Source organism: Taudactylus pleione, unplaced genomic scaffold, assembly GCF_031769625.1.
Source record: "Taudactylus pleione unplaced genomic scaffold, aTauple2 ptg000487l, whole genome shotgun sequence".
Classification (NCBI taxonomy): Eukaryota; Metazoa; Chordata; class Amphibia; order Anura; family Myobatrachidae; genus Taudactylus; species Taudactylus pleione.
The window spans coordinates 340913-362251 of NW_028284889.1; the positions used below are offsets into that span (position 1 = coordinate 340913).

At 45.5% G+C, this 21339-nt stretch overlaps 1 protein-coding gene across 3 annotated transcripts in view; it reads left to right on the top strand.

The window, feature by feature from the left end:
- The window catches only part of DTX2 (deltex E3 ubiquitin ligase 2), a 78850-nt gene extending 62029 nt beyond the window's left edge, over positions 1-16821 (top strand). For all 3 annotated transcript variants that reach the window (XM_088449508.1, XM_088449507.1, XM_088449509.1), the window contains 4 exons: positions 2-160; positions 5587-5748; positions 7588-7677; positions 15968-16821. In XM_088449508.1, coding sequence (XP_088305634.1) covers positions 2-160; positions 5587-5748; positions 7588-7677; positions 15968-16192 — 636 coding nt within the window. In that variant the 3' untranslated portion in view covers positions 16193-16821. The remainder of the gene's footprint in view (position 1; positions 161-5586; positions 5749-7587; positions 7678-15967) is intronic.
- Positions 16822-21339: the final 4518 nt, after the last annotated feature.

Below are 21339 nucleotides of genomic sequence, written 5' to 3' on the forward strand. Positions count from 1 at the left end.
GGATTGTATTATCTGCATGGAGACTCTGTCTGCAGCATCAGGGTACAATGAGTCCTCAGAAAGCAAAAGCATCAAGCCTACTGCTGTGGGGAAACTGAAGAAGTGTGGTCATGTTTTCCACCAGCTCTGCATGTTTGAGATGTATAATAGTGGGAACAAGGTATTGCCTCTATGTTCAATTGGCCCTTTATACTTCAACAATCCCTCCTCTTCTATTGAACTTGTATAAATAATGGTTCCTGCAGAACCTGTTTTTAAACGCATCTGTATGAAAGAACTCTGTATTAGTCATTCTGTTTGCTTGAAATGTGTAAATCATTTGTGTTTGTATGCATATTAAATTGCTGCATAGTTTAGAGAAATGCAGTTTTGCGATATGTATCCTGTGCATATGTGAGGAACTGCCTTTTTGTGTACATGCACAGGGATGATGGAGTCGAGTAGACTGAGTAGAACAAGGCATTTATTATAAAGAGCTAGGTTATCAGTATGATTACAGTGGAAGTTGTCTGGCTAAAAGTTTTTAGGGGTGGTAAGCTGGGTACAATACACACTAGGACGACGGATCGATCAGCAGCCGATTGGTAAGCTATACACACTTGCCAATCAACTAGCTTGATGTATCTGGCCTGACATCACATGGCAGTCCCTGCAGCAAGTGTACGGGTAGTCGGCGAGTCGCGTATACACACAAGCAGATGCACCAATATATTGGAATCGACTGTGCTGCAGAGCTGACCTGATATATCTGTGAACGACATAATTCACAGACATATCAAATGTACACACCCACCAATGCATTCGCGATATATCGTTCTTTTAACAAACAATATATTGACAAGTGTGTACATGCCTATGACTTGCAAATGTTTTATGGATATTAACTAATTGATAACCGTAGATTGTTGTGTAAGTAAAGGGCAAATAACGAACTATAAAAGTCATAGGTGGCTGGGTTGTCTTATCTAATAAACCTTTATAGAACATAAAAACATTAGTGACTGGCGCCAATACAGTGAAATAATTTACCTTAGTTTGCAGCCAGTGAGAAAAAGTGGGGGCTTGCCAACAACCCCACCAAATTTCTATAGTAATAGATTATTTCTCCGACGCTAACCAAGTTATTTTGACATCACAATGTAGTTTTATAGTATTTTTGTTGGGCAATCCCTACTCAATAATGAGATATTTATAAATAAGAAAATGGTATTTTATGATCCCCATATGGAAAGGACAAATGGTGTTATTAAAACTACATGTAATATCACAGTGTCCTGGACATATATCAACTCCTATAATTCACAGACAATAAACTCAATTTGTTTTACAATTTACAGAAAAAAAATTGCATAATATACAATCATAAAAAATCAAGATAAATATATACAAACATTAGGAACAGGCAATAAAAATAAAGCATTAAATAAAATTAAAAAGTCTTACTAGTTTTGTAGTTGCAATGTATTACATAGACAGGTATGCTTCCTCACTGCCTGAGGAAGCAGAGCTGTATGTGAAACACGCTTCAACTACAAAATTTAGTAAGACTTTTAAAATGTTATGCTTTATTTGTATTGAATGTTCATAATGTTTTTATGTATACATCTGTACTGTTTTTTTTAGGATAGGATGTTGGGAGGATTGCCCAACAAAAATACCTTTTTTACAGAACCCTGCTTTCAAAATAACTTCACAACTTGGTCACCGTTTTCTTAGGTACACTTCACCTTTCTTTTTTTTTTTTTTTTTCTTTTTTTTTTTTATCAATTGCTTTTAGTGAGAAAAAGCATTACATTTTAAGGAGTATAGAGAAGAAAAAAAGGGGAAGGGGGACAAAAGGGAAGGGGATTCATGGGAAATCCAGTAAGACAACACAGTCGACATAGCACTAGAGACCGTAAAGTGAAAAAAATAAATAAACCTAATCCAATAAAGAGCAATACAAAAGTGAACATCGATAAACTAGAGAATTGCCTTCATTTAAGCGTATCAGAGGTACATTTCTTTTGATCATCTTCAAGTACAGCTTATAGTGGCCAAAGAAAGAAATAAGAAGGCTGGGATCACATAAAGTAGGATTGTTATTTTCTACATTGCTGATTTCTCTGTATTTAATATGTGGCGATATGGTGGTATTGTGATGGGATACGTTTAGGAAGCCGGCGGCCGCAATCCCGACCGCCGGCTTCCCGAATCCTCTATCCCGCCAAGGGTTAAACGACAGGCGTCTAAAATCTAGACGCCTGTCATTTTCCCGACGCAGGGAGACAGGCGCCCGGCATCCTGATCGAAGGGATGTCCGGCGTCACCAGCGGACGGCCACGGGGGGGGAGGGTTAGGTTTAGGGAACCGGGGGGGGGGGGGGGGGATTAGGGTTAGGCACCCCCCCCCCCGGGAGGGTTAGGCAAGGGGGGAGGGTTAGGGTTAGGCACCCCCCCAGGGGACTTAGGCTTAGGCAGCGGGGAAGCTGAGGTTAGGGTTAGGCATTTGGGGGGGAGGTTAGGGTTAGGCACCCCTAAGGAGGGTTAGGGGGGTTGGTTAGGTTAGGTTATACTTACCTTAGGGAGGATCAGGATTTCCAGCGCTGCCGGGCTCTGCTGTTTTGTCGGGTGGCCGCAGCCGGGAATCGAACTGCCGGTCATGCGGCAGCCGGGATCCCATACCGAATGCATTGTGATGTTAGCCCTTTTTATTGTTTTATGTGTACAGCCATGGCCAAAAGTTTTGAGAATGACACAAGTATTGGTTTTCACAAAGTCTGCTGCTTAAGTTTTTATGATGGTAATTTGCATATACTCCAGAATGTCATGAAGAGTGATCAGATGAATTGCAATTACTTGCAAAGTCCCTCTTTGCCATGACAATGAACTTAATACCAAAAACAACATTTCCACTGCATTTCAGCCCTGCCACAAAAGGAACAGCTGACATCATGTAAGTGATTCTCTCGTTAACACATGTTAGAGTGTTGACGAGGATAAGGCTGGAGATCACTTTGTCATGCCGATTGAGTTAGAATAACAGACTGGAAGCTTTAAAAGGAGAGTGGAGCTTGAAATAATTTTTCTTCCTCTGTTAACCATGGTTACCTGTAAGGAAACACGTGCAGTTATCATTGTTTTGCACAAAAAGAGCTTCACAGCCAAGGATATTGCTGCTAGTAAGATTGCACCTAAATCAACCATTTATCGGATCATCAAGAACTTCACAACTATTGTATCTCTCTCCTTGAAGAAGGCTTCAGGGCACCCAAGAATGTCCAGCAAGCGTCAGGACCGTCTTCTAAAGTTGATTGAGCTGTGGGATCGGGCACCGCCAGTGCAGAGCTTGCTCCAGAATGGCAGCAGGCAGGTGTGAGTGCATCTTCACATATAGTGAGGCGAAGACTTTTGGCGTCAAGAAGAGCAGCAAAGAAGCCACTTCTCTCTAGGAAAAACATCAGGGACAGACTGATATTCTGCAAAAGGTACAGGGATTGGACTGCTGAGGACTAGGGTAAAGTTATTTTCTCTGATGAATCCCCTTTCAGATAGTTTGGGGCATCTCGAAAAACGCTTGTCCGGAGAAGGAAAGGTGAGCGCTGCCATCAGTTCTGTGTCATGCCAACAATAAAGCATCCTGAGACCATTCATATGTGGGGTTGCTTTTCAGCCAAGGGAGTGGGCTCACTCACAATTTTGCCTAAGAACACAGCCATGAATAAAGAATTCTACCAAAACATTCTCCAAGAACAACTTCTCCCAACCATCCAAAAACAGTTTGGTGACAAACAATGCCTTTTCCAGCATGATGGAGCACCTTGCCATAAGCCAAAAGTGATAACGAGCTGGCTCGGGAAACAAAACATCGAAATTTTGGGTCCATGGCCAGGAAACTCCCCAGAACTTAATCCAGTGATTTTCAACCTTTTTCAACTCGAGGCACACTACGCAAAATTTTCAAATTGCCAAGGCACACCATCCGGCGATGCGGCGTGCGTGACCTATGCAAAACATACACATTGGCTCTCACATAAAGAAACACACACATTGGCCTCCACAGGAATAAAACACACATACAATTGTCCCAAAGAAATAACACACACATACATTGGCCCCCACATAACATAACATAGGCCCCCACAGAAAAAAAGAACATAGGCCTCCACAGAATCAATATAAAAAAAAAAATTGCTCCCCACAAAATCAAATCATACTTTCTACCACATCAAAAATAAATTTACATTTTTCTATACTTATCTGTCTGTCATTGGCTGCAGGTTCCCACGGTGCAGAGCTGTCAGCAGCGGCTGGCTGGTCGCAGGAGGCTAGGAGGAAAGGGCTGGCTGGCCTCGGGAGGGAGAGATGTACTGCCTGGCCACGGGCAGGTGGGAGAGAAGTGCTGACTGGGTGGGTGGCTGGCCGAGGGAGGGAGGGTAGTACTGGTTGGCCGCAGGTGGAAGGGAGAGAAGGGCTGGCTGGCTGGCCGCGGGCGGGAGGGTAGTACTCACTGGCCGCAGGCGGGAGGAAGAGAAGGGCTGGCTGGCTGCGGGAGAAGGTGGTAGTACTGGCTGGATGCGGGATGGAGAGAAGGGGTGATTGGCTGCGGGCGGGAGGGTAGTACTGGCTGGCCGCGAGTGGGAGGGAAGGGCTGTCTGAGACGGGCAGGCCAGGCAGGCAATGCGGTGTCACCTCTGATGTCACGCTGCTGCGTTTAGGCAGGTCACGGCCCAGGCGTGCCTGAGCCTCCCAGAGGAGCTCAGTGGCAGTGCTGCCCGGTTCGCAGTTCTTTAATGTGACCGGCTCTAGCGCTGCGGCACACTTCACAACCGCCCGCGGCACAGTAGTGTGCCGCAGTACAGCAGTTGAAAACCTCTGCCTTAATCCCATTGAGAACTTGTGGTCAATCCTCAAGAGATGGGTGGACGAACAAAAACCCACAAATTCTGACAAACTCCCAAGTATTGATTAGGCAAGAATGCGCAGCATCAGTCAGTATGTGGCCCTGAAGTTGAATGACAGCATGACAGGGCGAGTTGGAGAGGTCTTGAAAAAGAAGGGTCAACACTGCAAATATTGACTCTCTGCATAAACTTAATGTAATCTCCAATAAAAGCCTTTGACACTTATGAAATGCTTGTAATTTTACTTCAGTATACCATAGTAACATCTGACAAAAAGGTCTAAAAACACTGAAGCAGATGTGACATCATAATAGGACAGCTGCAAATACTGTGTTCTATTCAGAATACTGCCAATTTGTGTCTATTGGGCAGAAACTACTTTTAATGTTATCTGCTTGATGCATAGGCAATGTGGAGACTGTCATCGACCGACTGGTTGCTTTACAAACAAAAGGATAGGTAATTGAAAGTGGTTGGCAAAATAAGAAAATATATCTTGCGCTATATATATATATATATATATATATATATATATATATATATATATATATATTAAGAACATGTCTAGTCAATAACTGGGCAGGGAGAGGTAAGTTCCGGTTCAGTACTCTTGCTTTAGTGAATATTTTCCCCATGCTACAGTAAACTTTTCTGATGTATGCATATAAGGTGACCATTCTGTCTTTTGGAATTGTGGTTTTTAGGATGGCAGTTTGCAGTGTCCGGCTTGTAAGACAATATATGGTGAAAAGACTGGGACGCAGCCAAAAGGAAAAATGGACATTTTCGTTATACCTCAATCTTTGCCTGGTCATCAAGATTCTGGCACAATCCACATTGTGTATACCATTAACCCAGGAATACAGGTACATTAGGATTTTAACACCTTAATAGCCGGGGGCATTGCAGTCCTTAACCACATTTCAGTTTTGCTACTGTGTTCCTTTTTTCAAGTCTCCCCTACTGTCAGAATATATTTAGTATAGCCTAGATGTTACTGCAGCTGACATGTCCGTTACTGCTAAAATGTAAACCTGCCTTCTCCCAATGTGGTTGCTATTCCAACGTGTTTCTCCCGTTGTCTGGCTTCATCAGGGCTCCGAGCCCTGACTAAGCCCGATAACGGGAGAAACACGTTGGAATAGCAACCAGCCTGACGAAGCCCTTTTACATCTTTGGAAGCATTGATTAGATACAGACTTTGTCTTTTCAGTTCAAGCCCAGCTTTCCAGTAGAACTGAAATTAAAGACAAAATTTGCTTGTAATAGAATATGTGCTAAGGAATCTAATTTCTTAAAATACACACAAGCTAAATTCTGCTGTATAGAAAGTAGCAAAGTTACATTAGCAGCAGTAGAAAGCACAGGGATAACAGTATGTGGAACCACGGTGAGACAGGCCTGGTCCTGTGCAGCATCAGCCACCACTTTTTTTTTCATTAGGCTATGGGTGCTGGGCAGCAGGGATATCAATAGGCAGAGGCTCAATAATCTTGCATTGATAATAATAATTAGAGGACGTTGCAGGAAAAAAAGCATTTTCAAACCAATTCCTAACCACATTTTAATTCCAAAATAATCTGCGCTTAAGAATGAGTTTGAAAATTTACTTGTAAGATCGAACAAACTTTGTGAATTTATACATTTCTCTTGAAAATCGTTTTAATGCATGTACTTGCTGTATAAAGTGGGCCTCCTGGTATGTTGGCACAATTTCAGCAGATTACTTGTTTAGCCAGGTCATTGTCACAGGCAGTTATAACTTAACTGGAGATCAGACATCTGGAACCCAGACTCAGGAATTTCAGGCTAGCACACCTCCGCAAACCTAAAACAATGATTTTACAATTTCCAGTTTTGAAAAGACCGATATCCACTGATTAGGTGATGCTGATGAGACACAGAGCTCTGGTTGAGTGTAGATTTATCTAATACCATTGCCTGCTGTGGGAAAAGTGGCAGAACAGCAATGCGAGAGAAACATAGCTTTAAATTCAGCGAGATGTATGAACGGGCAATTATGGGGGTTTAGTGGTATCCACGTTCTGAGCGCTGATATCTCTTCTCCCCATGTATCAATGTGGGGTTGGGTGGTAAATGCACCTGTCATTAATTGGCGCTGCTATCTATAAGAGAGCGCACCGATATGCTAGGCAATGTATGAAAGGTCAGTGGCACTGACTGTTCCGACAGCTGTCGTTGACTAACACCAGAGCAGGGACAGCACTGTCCTTGGTTGCGGCGACTGCCGGGCTCTGGGCTGCACATGAAATCTTACAATGCTTGCGAGATCCCGCGTATGCCCAGTGGTGCCAGCTGGGAAGTCTCGGAGACACAGCCCATCAGCACTAGGCTGTGGGCTCTGTCAAGGACACCAGAGGGGGGAGTTTTGATTCGTACATCTCATCGGTACTGCATCCTGCTTTGCCTCCATAAAGAGACGCAGTAGGAACAACTATAGCGGCACGATCAGTGCCGCTGTAATACATCTCAAATGTGTCATTTACATATTGTTTCATAAGGCATCTCATCATTTTAGCTGTATTTTTTTTGAGATGTGGGAGAGATAATTAAAAGTAATAAAGCTGAAGATTTAACTCCACTTAACAATGTTAAAAACACAACTAAAGTAAACAATTTATATCACATAATACAGAAGTAGAGTTTGCCAGTCTTTTATAACTTGTGACATGATTTTTCTGCAGGGACCTGAGCACCCAAACCCAGGAAAGCCTTACACAGCCAGGGGCTTTCCTCGTCACTGCTATCTTCCAGACAACAGCAGAGGAAAAATGGTAAGCAGGATACATTAGTCTGTGGTTGAATGGGATATCTGTTTTCATTTAAAGCATTCTTGGGGGGGACTTACTGTGGGCTTTTAGCTCCAAGGTTAGGGGCATGGAGTTATTCACTTACCCCACATTTGTGTACCCCACTTTGTTTAAGCAAAATCTAAATTAAATTTGCATGTTAATGTATTGTAATTAATCAATATTACTGTTTACATTTTTCTTTATAATGTTATTCCCTACACAGCTTTTGTTTTGTCATAGGGCTCTTCATAAATAGCTATGGCAACAATGACCTCTGGTGGCTAATAGAAGGTACAACCCAGCATATTGTAGAGAAGGAACCTCATAGTAAAATAAAAAATACAGTTATAACACCCTTCTCAATATAAATTAAAATGTTTAGCAAGATAATAGATATTAAAAATTTATATTTTGCTGACTTTTTTTTTTATCCTCTCTAGTACATATTTACGGCATCTTTTCTAAAATACAAACTTAAGAAATCTGAGTTCAATGCATGGAAAGCCTTAAAAGTGTATTGCTTGCAGTTTTGTGTGATGTATCAAATAGATTTACTTATGCATCTTGTTCTGACTTGAATTTGTACATGACACAACAACATGGCTTATTAGAACTTGCTTACATTGTAACGCTATCTCTATTCCCTCATAAATTGTCATCACTCTCATTTGACAGTTTGTAGGAATTGGAAGAGTTAAGACTGTAGATTGTAAACTTGTCCTAATAGCTGATCTTCTTCTTTGCAATGAATTCTCTGTTGTAAGAATACAAGCTATATTAAACAGCCAGGAAGTCAATGTTTTTGAAGACAATGATATCCACCCAAGGATAGTCATAGCGGATTCTATTGTAAGAGGTCAAGTTGTAAATATAAAGTTAGGTGTCTGCCAAGAGCATCTGTTCAGAGACATGTTTGTTCAACAAACAACTCCCAAGAAGAGACAAAATGGATCTTTCTACTTCAGGGTCCATAGGGGGTCCACAGGGTTGACCTTAGGGTATAGGTTGGGAACCAAATCCGGGCACCACGCAGTTAAAGCTTTTAGCTCCCAGGATGCACTTGGGTCCACTCTCCCTATAACCCCACCCCCCAGCCAGAGGCACCTCAGTTTAAGTTGGTGCCCGGCCGGAGTTGGGTCACCGTTTCTGCAGGGGGGCTGCTTAGCAGCCCCTAAGCTTAAAAGAGTTTTATTTTATTATTTTTTACTACTCTTCAGAGCGGCAGCATCAGACTGTCCAATGGACGTCTGAGCTGCCGCTCCTACACCCCGCCGGCGCTGCGACGCCAGTACAGATCTGGGGATCGCAGCGGGACCCCAGAGTCTGTACTAGCCGGGCTCTGGAGGAATCCCTGGGCTGCTGCCGGATCGACGGGGACAGGTAAGTCGCGTGGTCACCGCTTGCGGTGATCCACGTGTGAATATGCAGCCTTATGCCTCCAGTCTCTGGGGACAGACCGGAGGCGCTAGCGGTGGCGGCGGGCTCCCCCTCCATGGAGGCATACCCCGCGTGTCCACAGCCCACCAGGGATTATAGCGGCAGCGGGAGCCGGCATCCCGGGGGGTTAATTGCTAGCCAGGGGAGGAAGCCTTCCCTGTCTAGCGGCTCCTCCCCTCAGCTCAGCGCGCCTTTCAATGCTACAGTCTGGCGTCGCTGAGCTGCTTCCTCCGCGGGCCACGCTTCTTCTGAGGTCTCCAGCGGCCATTATCTCTCTGTGGTGCTGCAGAACTCTTAGGATGTCAGTGAGCCCAGTCCCCCTGCGTACCTGGCCATTTTGGGTGAGTGTACACAGCGCTATAGCCTTCCCAGACACTGAATCTGGGCAGTTGAATGTAGCGACATTGTGCAGTATATTATATGTCATGCTTATGTATGTATATATATTTTTCTGCATTGTATGTGACTTATGCTAGTGCTGACTGTCTGCTTTTTCTCTCACCTGTCAGTGTATATCTATCCCTTTTCTTTATCTGCCCTAATACAGGTGTACCTGGGGTGGTTCTGAGACCTCACATATATATATTTGTTAATATCTGTGAGGTTTGTCACATACTGTTGCGTGCTGCACGTTGCCATATTTTAGATGGAACTGTGAGTTGCATACGCTGATAATGGGTCCCTGCAGCTAATCTTAGCGTCAGTCAGGACCGGTATGGCGCTGCTTAATATTTCCGTCAAGATAGTCAGATATATCTGACCAGGAGATTGCACACGATACTGCACCCATTATTGCTATCCTGCAAGTCATAGCCTGCAGGAATTAGTGCGGAGGATTTTAACTCAGAAAGGTTTATGTATGCGGCACCATCTGGTGCGGGGCCCCTTGCACGACCCCCTTAAAGGGCGGTTTATTTCTCAGGATCCTCTCCTTTGAGGATCGCCGGGCGGGCCCCATTGTCGTCACTCGCTTGGAGTTACTTCACCGTACTGCCCTTTTGAACTCAGGGTATCTCGCAATTTCTTGCAATTTACCCCTGTGCAACAGACTGTCGCTCCCCGCCGGGGTTTTTTTTTCACAGTACATGAATTACCTCCGATACCAGATCGGTCTGTCATTCCCCTTGCAGGGATTACCACAACGGCCACCCTGGTGGATGTCGTTTTATACGAAATACTAATTGGCGTGATATACGCCCTGTGGTTACTGACCAGTGGCTCTGCCGTGAACTGGATGGTATATTCGGCTCTTTCCCTCTCACATGGGGGGAGCCGATTTCAAGTATTATTATCCCTGCTTTGGGGCTGGTAGCCAGGTTCATTCTGGATATAGAGAATGTCGATCCTGCACCTGTATCATACATCTCCCGTTTTCTGCCCAGCGGGTGGATCTCATAGCGGGAGTCTGACTGTCGCCAGATACGAGGAGTCACAAAGGCCTCCTGTTTCCCATTCCCTGAGGGTCCTCACAAGTAATGGAAATCCCCTTCTGGGATGGATTTTTATGTTAATCATCGGGTTACAGGCATTAATACGCCTCCCATCCCGGCCTGGACGGATTTTACGGATCCGTAGGTGGTAACTTTGCCTGAAATCAATGTACTCGTTTTCAGGGCCTGTTGCCTGTCCTACCATGGCCATCGCATGGGGATGCTTTTGTGACGTTTTTCCCCTCCAACACGTCTGAGGTTCAAATATCTTTTGCCGCTCACATAAAATATGCAGTGGTCATATGTGGGATTACCTCATGGGATGCCGGTCTTCTAACTTTCAGGGTTCGGCGGCGTCTGTATCCGCCGCAGTACCCTATGGCTGCGTTATGGGAAAGCAGAGGTGCACACTCCTTCCATGGGGAAGATCTTGTTTGGTCCTGACCTTGACAAGATCGTTGCATCATTGGCAGTATCACTAATGGGGAGATACCGTCTTTAGCTACTCCCACTACATTCGGACTAACTCTGTTAAGTCTTTTTGTCCTCAGGGTCAGCCTAAAGGCCTGTTTTTTCCTAGGCTGTCGGCCTCCATGGGGGCCACCATATCCAGTACCGAGCAGTCCTGGACTTCCGGACGACCCTGTTTCTACACCTGAGGATATACCCTCAGCCTGACGGGACAGGTCTACATCTGGGGAATTTCCAGAGTGAGGTACTGATTCTCAACGGCCTCTCATTGCTCAGGCAGCCTCCTCACAGGCATTGTTACACGGGCCCTTCTTCAGACCTGATCAGGGCCTTACAATCCCAGAAAGCTATACAGTCTTTGTGGTAAGCAGAGCTATTTCGGCCAACCTCACTATCTCACTGAGGGACTGGTTGTTCTACTTTCTTTCTGGGGCGGTGACCGACTGGTCCTCATTTGCCTATACTCTGTCTCAAATCCCTGAATCAGATTCCAACAGTGCCTGGACTCAGGTGGAATCGTCCATGCTCCATCATCTGACGTTTGGAACCTGGGGATTTTAGGGTATATCTGAGTATTCAGGTTACGTACCTACGGGTACGTACAGAGCCCTCTCATCAGCATGGGTTCAGGTTTGCTGTGCCACAGCAACACTTGTAAGTTTCGGGCTCTGCCTTTTGGGACAACTCCACCGGGGTTTACCAGCCTTATGGATTTTCTGACAGTTCACCTGTTCAGGGTATCCGAATGCTCTTTTCTCTGGACGGTCTCCTGCTTTTAGCAGGATCACCAAGGTACTTCACCGCCAGGTCAGGATAACCGTGGCTTCTTCTCGGCACAGATAATTAGTCAACGGAGAAAAAGTCCTCCCTACATCCCTCACAGGGTTTTCTTCATCTGGGAGCACTGCTGGATTCTCAGACTCTGAGAATTTTTCTGGCGTAAGACAAGATCTCCACTCTTCAACTTGGAGTGTGCGGATATCTACGCATTCGACATATGTCATTACTCTTTGTGATGCGCGGTCTACCAGAGTGTCTACCTTTTGGTAGGGTGGAATGTGCTCAGTTCCATTCCAGGCCTTGCCATAATTGACTCCCCTCCAGATGGATCGAGTTTTTCCCATCGGATCGCTGTTCGAACGATGATACTTTCTCCGGAGGCGAGTTGGTCTCTGTCCGGGTGGCTATGGCCATCTCGTCCAGGGTGTTCTTTGCTACAGACAGTGTCTGGTCCGCATTCGTTTCGGGGCAGTTGGACGTCTGTCGTTTCTGCCCTGCCACTTAACTTGTTGATACTTTAGGCTGTCTTGGACCTTCACTCTGGCCTAACCCATATGTCACGGTAAACCTGAATAGGTTCAGTCCGACAGTGTCACAACAGTGACTTCCATCTAGGCAACACTGGTAGTTGGGTGGCAATGTCAGGTATGTCATCCATTCTGACATAGTCCAAGGGTCTTCTCCTGGCCAACTCTGCAGTGTTTATTCCCGGAGCTCTCCATTGGGAAGCGGGCTTCCTCAGCCGTCGCGACGTGCATCCCGGGGACTAGTCTCTTCTCCAAGAGAGGTTTCAACTCCTGGTGGGCAGAGGGGGCCTCCCTGAGGGGATTGATCCTCATGGCCTTCTGACTTGATCTCACATTACCGGTGTTACAGTCCAGCTCCAGGAGTACTGAAGCTACCTTCAGTGACTCTTTGTCAGTGAAGTGGTCCTTCCACTTTGTGTACCGGTGTCCTCCGGTCTCCCTTCTTCTTCGAGGTCTTCGGAAGTTTAATTCGAGATGGAGGGGCTTTCCTTCTGGGGGCTCCAGTTCGTCCCAGACATCACTGGTACTAAGATTTTCGGAGTCTCCTCATCGATACTCCGTTCCTACTGCTTCACTATCTGGACCTGTTGTCTCATGGTCCTTGTTTTTCCCTGGACCTGGATCGTTTGTCTTTGACTGCGCCCCTACTGTGGTCCTAGGGCTTCCCTGACTCTGTCTTCATTGAGATGTTTAGAGCAGATAGGCCAGACTTTGCTGGGATCTGCCACGGACTGTGGCATACATAATTCTTATGGTATCGTACCTGTCGATACGATCCTCCGGTGTCCAGGATTTTCAGATATTCTGGCATTCCTTCCGGCTGGCTTGGGTTTCACCCTTGGCCTGGCCTTCCTGACAATGCGGATCTCTACACTGTCGGTATGGTTAAGATATGGAATTGCTCCGCTCTGGTATCCAGTTCATCCTTTGGAGTGTTTTCTGGATTATGCCTCCACTTGTCCTCCCTAGGGACTCCTGGGGAGTTAGTAGTGGTTCTTTGTTCCCTCCGGGGACAGTCAATGGAACCGCTGGTTGTGATAGCCATTACATGGTCTATTGTTTAAGCTCTCTCTCTCTGTGTGTTTAAATCAACCAGGAGAGTGTCTGAATTGGGAGCGTTCTCATGTGGCTCCCTCTTCTGGAGGGCATCATGTCAGGGTGTGAGTTGCTCTCGCCCTGTATTTCTTCTTAGAGTGGTTTTTAGGTTCCATATTATTCTGGAACTTATGGTACGGCCATTCAGTCCCCAGTCTTCTCGGCTGGTGTGGCCTCATTGACTGTGGTCCAGCCTCTTTGGCTTTATATGATCCGTTCAAGTTCCTTATGGTATTCGGACTCCTTATTGGTGGTCTGCGGTTTCTGGTTTTCACAGGAAACGATGGCCGGCCTATAATGAAATGTTGGCTGGATGGCCTCGTATGTCTTCCTCAGGGGCCTACCCATGGGTAGGCATTTCTGTCGTTGAGGCTTGTTTTTTCTCGGGCCATGTAACCCTCGTGGGCGGCTCGTTGTGGCGCCTCGGCTGTTTTGCCTTACTAGGTGTCCACGTGGTCTTCTGTCCATACCTTTTTAAGGTTCTAGGCATTGGTTTCCTTTGCCTCTCAGGATGCTTCCTTTTTGGCGACGGATTCTCCTCTCAGCACAGGAGCGTCCCCACCCTTGGTTGAACTGCTTTGGGACATCCCCAAGGTCAACCCTATGGACCCTGAAGTAGAAAACAAGAGATATGGTAAGAACTTACCTTTGTTATCTCTGTTTCTACGAAGTCCATAGGGTCCACAGGGCGCCCACCCTGACGCACCTGGCTTCATATGGGCTGTGTTACTGGTCACCGGTTTCCCGTCTCCTTTTCTGTGAGTATGGTTCTAGAGTGTTCCAGTTTTCTCTCTCTTTTTCTCTCCTCCTCCGGTCTTTGGCTACTTACAAACTGAGGTGCCTCTGGCTGGGGGGTGGGGTTATAGGGAGAGTGGACCCAAGTGGTGCCCGGATTTGGTTCCCAACCTATACCCCAAGGTCAACCCTGTGGACCCTATGGACTTCGTAGAAACAGAGATAACAAAGGTAAGTTCTTACCATATCTCTTGTTTTAATATGGACACATTAACACCCAAAAGGATTAAATAAAAACATTTTAATTGTCAAGTTTCTTATTATCAGCAACTCATGGAGCTCTCCAACCAGGATTTATGCGATTATTTCTACATGCAATACAGCAAATAGGAAGCCTCTCTTTTCACACTGTCCTACATACCTTCTGGTTAGAGTAACTTAATCCACCAGTTACCCCACGTCTCATCGTTCTCCGCCCATAGTACTGCTCTATTTCTTTCTGCTTATTGATTCCTCCATTTTCTAATTTGAACAGTGCTACCCTTTAGGCCTTGTGCCGTTGGTGGTGGCACCACCTGGAAACGCCTAATTATGGCCCGTTTAACCACTTCACTGGCTAATAGGTTTTCAAAAAAACACTCAAATTGTCAGTTTTTTCTGATTGAATTAGGTTAAGAACATCTATTTAAATCTTATCCAACACACAGCGTAGGAGCAACCAAATATTTAAAGTAAAAAAAAAAATGTATGGTGGCCCCCCAAATCAATAACCAGCCCCTGACCTCTAAGCCTGGGATTTTGTTGGAAAATAGGGGCTGAAAAAAACTGCACAAGGTTCCTCTCTATTTTCCAATAACCAACACCAGGCTGAACCAACCAGGAGGATTAAGCTTTAGCAGTGAGATGCATAGCGTATGGTTCCCTTGCCATGTTGTTAATTAGCACCAAACTTGAATCTTTTTGAAAGTCGGGACAAGCTTTTCGCACAGTGAGGTTTTCAGTGCTGAAAACCCAGCGTGCATATTTTTTTTTAATTGAATACCGCAAGTCAGCCTGTGGCCAGGCATTTCTCAGAAGCGAGACACGGCCTCTCCAGCCTCAAACACATTATAATAGATCACAGGTTCTCAAAGTCGTTCCTCGGGCCCCCAAACAGGTCATGTTTTCCAGGTCTCCTCACAGAATCACAAGTGAAATAATTAGCTCCACCTGTGGGTCTTTGAAACTGTCAGTGAGTAATGACTACACCTGTGCACCTGCTGTGTGACCTGAAAACGTGCACTGTGTGGGGTCCTGAGGACCGAGTTTGAGAACCACTGTAATAGATCACAGGGTTCATGTGGGCATTATACAAAGGTGCAGCAGTATATAGTACTGGAAAATTGGTGTGTTTTGATCAGGGATGTGTGGAAAAGGTAGACACGGGAGGCAGTGCTTCTCCTGCCATACACTTTTTACTCCAGAGTTTTGACTATAAAAATGATTAGAATAATAAATAAGATATTATAATACTGATTTAAATTTTTATTGTAGTTTTTATAGTCAAAACCTGGAAATTAGTGGGGGGGGGGGGGGGTGCTGTGTGGTGTGCCCTGTCTAAAGGGGGCTGGGGGGACCCTGCCTGTTTGGTCCATTCCAGGCCCCACAGTTTCTGATGGCAGCCTCTGGAGCATACCGAAGTATGACAGGAAAGACTCTGCCTCACCAGACCGCTCATCACAGAGTTATTTATTTATATAAAATGTATGTGTTTGTTTTGCTTGACTTTATTAAAATTGTTTGTTTTTATTTTTCTAGGTATTGGACCTGTTAAAACTGGCCTGGTCTAGGAGATTGATTTTCACTATTGGTGTTTCCAGCACAACGGGTGAATCGGACACTGTAGTATGGAATGAAATCCACCACAAGACTGAAATGAGCTCAAACCTAACTGGACATGGCTATCCTGATCCAAACTACCTAGACAATGTCCTTGCAGAGCTTGCTGCCCAGGGGGTCTCCGAAGACTGCTTACACATGTAAAAGACACTCTAGCTGTCTGCCTTCTAGTGAGTTTCAGGAGGCATTTATTTAGTTCATTTATACGAAGCCTTAATGTTTTGATTTAATTTAGCATTATATTTTTTGGTAAAGCAATACATAACAAAAAATAGGTTTACAAAAATGCTGAGAAAATTATGTGCTTTGTTTAAGACTGGCAGGTGGGTTTATACTGCCAACCCTGCAGGACAGGGACCAGTCATTATGAATGTTCCACCTTGTCCTTCCATACACATGTGTAACATTGTGATACAGCACTTTCATTAAACAAGAGGAACATTGCCAATTGTGGAGAATAAATTAAAAGCCATTTAACTGCAATTTTAGCATGGTTTTCTTTAATATTTCTATGTATGGTACTTGGCAAAGACCTTATTTCCTCTGTCATTGGTTTGTTTTCCTCTGGCTGAATTACGTCATTATTACTATTGAATTGTATTGTTTCTTTCTATGACACAATTTCTCTCAATCAGCCTAGTTTATGCGCTAAACAGCAAACTGTTTTATCATTGAAAATCAATAATTAGTTTAAAATTATGTAATTTAAAACAAGTTTGTGAAAACCCATAATTTTTTCCTTTGTTGCTTTAAATACCAACAGCATTTTAATAATGAAGATATATTCTAAAAAATAAATAAAAATATTTTATGCGAAGCATGCAACTATTTCTTTTGTTATGGAACTTTTTAACACTGTCTTTGGTAACAAGGGTCACTTCTGCACACTTGCTCTCTGAAGGGTAGCTTTTATTGTATAGCACACATTTTTTTTTTAAATGTAGGGTTGTGCCTTTGCCATTATTAATCCGGCTTTCATATTGCCTGCTGTTGCAGAAACGCTGGCACTCTTTTATCATATAGGTGCTTATGCTTTTCTCCTACCTCCATGGGAGACACTGGCTTACACTGGGGAATAGTGAGTGGTGTATGGAGCCTAGTACTTTTAATCTTGAAGATTTGCTGGGCTTGGCTCCTCCCCCTCTATACCCCACCTGACCTCAGTTTTAGTCAAGTGACCGTGGGAGCTGGGTGGCTTTTCTCAGGCTCCTGCTTAAGCTGACCTTTTTTTTTTTTTTTTTTGTCTTTCTTTTCTTCTTGTATCACGCTAGGTAGACTCTGCGCTATGGGAGTCTTGCCTACAACGTGGGCTGCACCGGATCGTCCCACCACATCCGCCACAGGATAGTATCCTTGTTTCGTGAACACAGTCCTCAGACACTGTGGCTCTAGTGCGCACCGGAGGCTCGCGGAAGCAATAAATATTCGGTCTCCAGACCGAATAGCAACCTAAATCGGGGTTTGTTATCCCCTCTGGTCCTGTGGGAGCTTCAGCAAGGTCCAAAGAGGGCAGGGCCAGAGCAGCTGTTCAGCAGCATGGTTAGGTATTATTTACTTCTGTTACTACCGGTTCTGTGGCTCCGCTAGAGGAAAACAGCAGCAGTCACGCTCCCCATTCCTGCTCATGCTTCTGCCTACATGACCGCACGCCAGCACTGCTCACCAAAACAGCCCACCAGAGCAGCGTCCCAGCCACTGAGGGAGCAGCAAGAAGCCGGCAGCCACCATTACAGAGGCTCTGTTACTATTCTACAGCAGTGCAGTGTCAAGACACTCCGCAGGGCAGCATCAGCCCTGCAGCTACCTCCTAACAGCTCTTATGGATACCGACTAGTATCAGGCTTGTGCTCCCCATCCTATTATACCATAGTAGGGTTGTGGTTCTTGTACATGTAGAGTGGCATGTGTGTAGGTTTATTGTATGTATACTAGACAGATTCTTTATTCAGTTTAATGTCTGCTAGCTAGTTTTTACTGTATCTGTATTGTATCCTTTTCCCTCAGTGATGACAGGGAAGGGCAATGCTTTGGGTCCCCATCAAAAAGATAGTGGGGCTATTCAAAATGTATTTGCTTGCGTTAAGTGCAAGACAAAGTTTCTAAATGAACGGTATGACTGGGGGGCAGTGTGTGAGTCTTGCCCTGTGAAGCACTCAGGTAGATGACTGAGTTTGATTTTTATTCCCTTAGAGAGGAGTAGGAGTAGAGGCCTTAATTACAGCCGCTCACCAGGTGGTACATATTTCTGATTTAGGTTACCAGGAGTCTCAGGAAACCTCGCTCTTCAGGAGGAAGCAGAAACAACCGATTACTTTTTCTTCTCCTCAGCTGGAGGACTTACCATCTGCGGCATGGCAGTATCTGGACCGTAATTTCCTGATCTCGCAACTCATGCTTTCTTTGTAGCCACTACCTGCGCAGATCGCAAAAAAGTGGGAAGCTCCTTCATTAGTGGATCCTTCTATTTCTCGCCTTTCCAAGAAGACAACTATTCCAGTTCCAGGTGCCACTTCCCTAAAAGATGGCTCTGCACAAAAACTGGAAAACACCTTGGAGTCGATTTATGTAGCAGCTGGGACCGCCTGGATAAAAAAGGCAGTTGAAAAGTGGACGGAATTGCTTCTGAACAGTCTACTTTCCGATACCCCCAGAGTGGCCCTTCTGCCACTGGTCGAACACTTTTAAGGAGTCCGCTTCTTACCTTGGGGAGGCTGCTATAGATGCAGGTCTCGTCTGTTCTAGGATTTCCTTGGTGGCCATTGCTGCTTGCCAAGCCCTCTGGTTCAGAACGTGGCAAGCAGACTCTGTTTCTAAGCGCTCTTTAGAAGGGCTTTCTTTCACAGGACACATCTTGTTTGGTCTAGAGTTGGACAAGATCATTGACCTGCCCACAGGAGGCAAAAGTACTTTCTTGCCTTCTTCTCCCGTGTCCTCCAGACTTCGCCTCTCCTAAGGCCTCTCATTTTGATCCTTTCAGACAGTATCTCAAGGACTTTTCTGGAAAACCCAGTTTAGTTCCATAGGGGTGGAAGAAAAAAGTCCCATCAGTTGACAGGAGACTAAAGGGGCCTATCCACTAGGCGACCTGATAGACTGAACGTCTAGTGTTCAGACCTTCAGGTCGCTGAGGTGCGGTGCCCGCACTGAACGGCGTTCACTGAACGTCATTAAGTACAAGAGCCCGACCTCCTATCTTTGAACATGCCGAACCTGACGAGCGGCGTCAGGTTGAAAGGCATGTTCAGTAGATAGTCGGGGAAGGCAAGGACCCAGCGTGCACGCGCATCGCTGGTACTTGCCGGCTATCCATTACCTGACTTTGTGGACAATCCGACCAAAACCAGGAGGTTTTGGTCGCATTGTTCACAAAGTCAGGTAATGGATAGGCCCCTTAAGCCTGGTGATAATCCCATGGAATGACTGTTGGCTCGTCACTTGGGGGACCTTGTAGTGGGAGCTTGTCCTTTACAGTTTCAAGACATCTGGTCAAGAATCTATTCTGATGTCTCGGTGAGGTGTATCCTCTCCGAGAGATACAGGGTGAAATTGATAGGTCCGCCTCCGGCGGTTCTTATCCATGGGGCTTCCGGTGTCCTCCCATAGGAGAGCTATCCTGAAGATGGCTGTCCCCCAGCATGATTGTCCAAGTCCCATCCCACCAAAGGGGATGAGTGTTTTATTCAAGTTTTTTTTGTGGTTCCAAAGCCAGATGGTTCAGTCAGACTCAGACTGATTCTCAACCTCACATCTGTACTACCACAAGTTCAAGTTTGAAACTCTAAGATCTGTGATGGTGAGCATGGAAAGTGGGGAGTACCTTGTGTCTTTGGACATTCAGGATGCTTTCCTACATATTCCAATTTGGCTACTACATCAGGCCCTACTTTGGTTTGCAAATCGGAATTCGCATTACCAGTTAACATCCCTGCCCTTTGGTCTCTCCTCTGCTCCTCGAGTGTTACCAAGGTAATGGCGGTTATGATCACTCATCTTCGGTCCTTGGGAGTGATCAGTGTCCCTTATCTGGACACATTTTTATCAAGGCTCTATTGGTCGACGTTCTCAATTCTCACGTTCACCTAGTATATCAGACCTTCATTTCACATGGATGGATTCTACACTTCAAGAAGTCCAATGTAGTTCTTTCTCAGTGGTTGCTCTTTTTGGGAATGATCTTCGACACGTGTCAGGAGAGGATTTTTCTCCCTACGGACAAAATTCAAGCCATTCAATCTCTTGTGAGGCTGACTCAAGAGGCGGACTGTCTCCGTTCGTTTGTGCACGCGCCTCTTGGAGAAACTAACCTCTGCTTTCGAAGCAGTCCAGTTCAGCCGGTTTTACTCCCTGGTATTATAATTGGATCTCCTCTCGAAGTGGGACGGCTCCCACCTTCATCTGGCCAGAGTAAACAGTTTTCCCATTGGAAACTGTCTCTCTTCTTTTTTTTGCGCTCTAAACATTTTCAGGTGGGTCGGCCATTCACGATTTGGAACTGGACTTTGGTTACCACGGACGCCAACCTCAGAGGTTGGGGGGCAGTGGTCCTTCAGAATCAATTCCAGGGTATTTGGTCCACAATGGAAGCCCTTCTACCGATCAATGTCACTCCGAACCATTTTCAGCTTCTCCTCCTCAGGTGTCAGTAAAGATCCAGTCGGACAACGCCAAGGCCGTGGCGTACTTAAATCGGCAAGGAGGCACAAGGAGTGCACTTGCCATGAAGGAGGTGGTTCGCATCGTCAAGTAGGCATAAAGTCATGTTCCGGCCAAGCGGACTATCTAAATCGTCAGGATCTTCATCCAGGAGAATGGTCCTTGCATTCAAAAGTGTTTCAGGAGTTGTCCAGGTGGGGCCTGCCAAAGATCGACCTTATGGCATCTCACTTAAATCACTGAGTTTGTCTGTACTGCTCCAGGCCAAAGGAGCCGGGGGCTCGGGCGGTGGATGCTCTCTACATACTGTCGACCCTCCGTCTGGTGTACTTGTTCTGTTTCCTCTTCTTCCCAGGGTGCTCAAACAGCTCATGAAATCGCAGATGACTGCAATTCTGCTGGCTTCAGACTGGCCCAGGAGATCATGGTCCTCCAACAGTTGTTACAGGACGTCCCATGGCCCTTTCCACCTTGTCAACCTCTGATACTACAAAGACCCTTTGGTCATCCTGCATTGATTCAGCTATGTTTGATGGCGTGGCTGTTGAGTCCTTCATCCTCCTAAAAAAAAAAAAAAGGGGAGTTCTGGCCACAGTGATATCAACAATTCTCAGAGCTCATAAGCCAGTTTCCGCAGC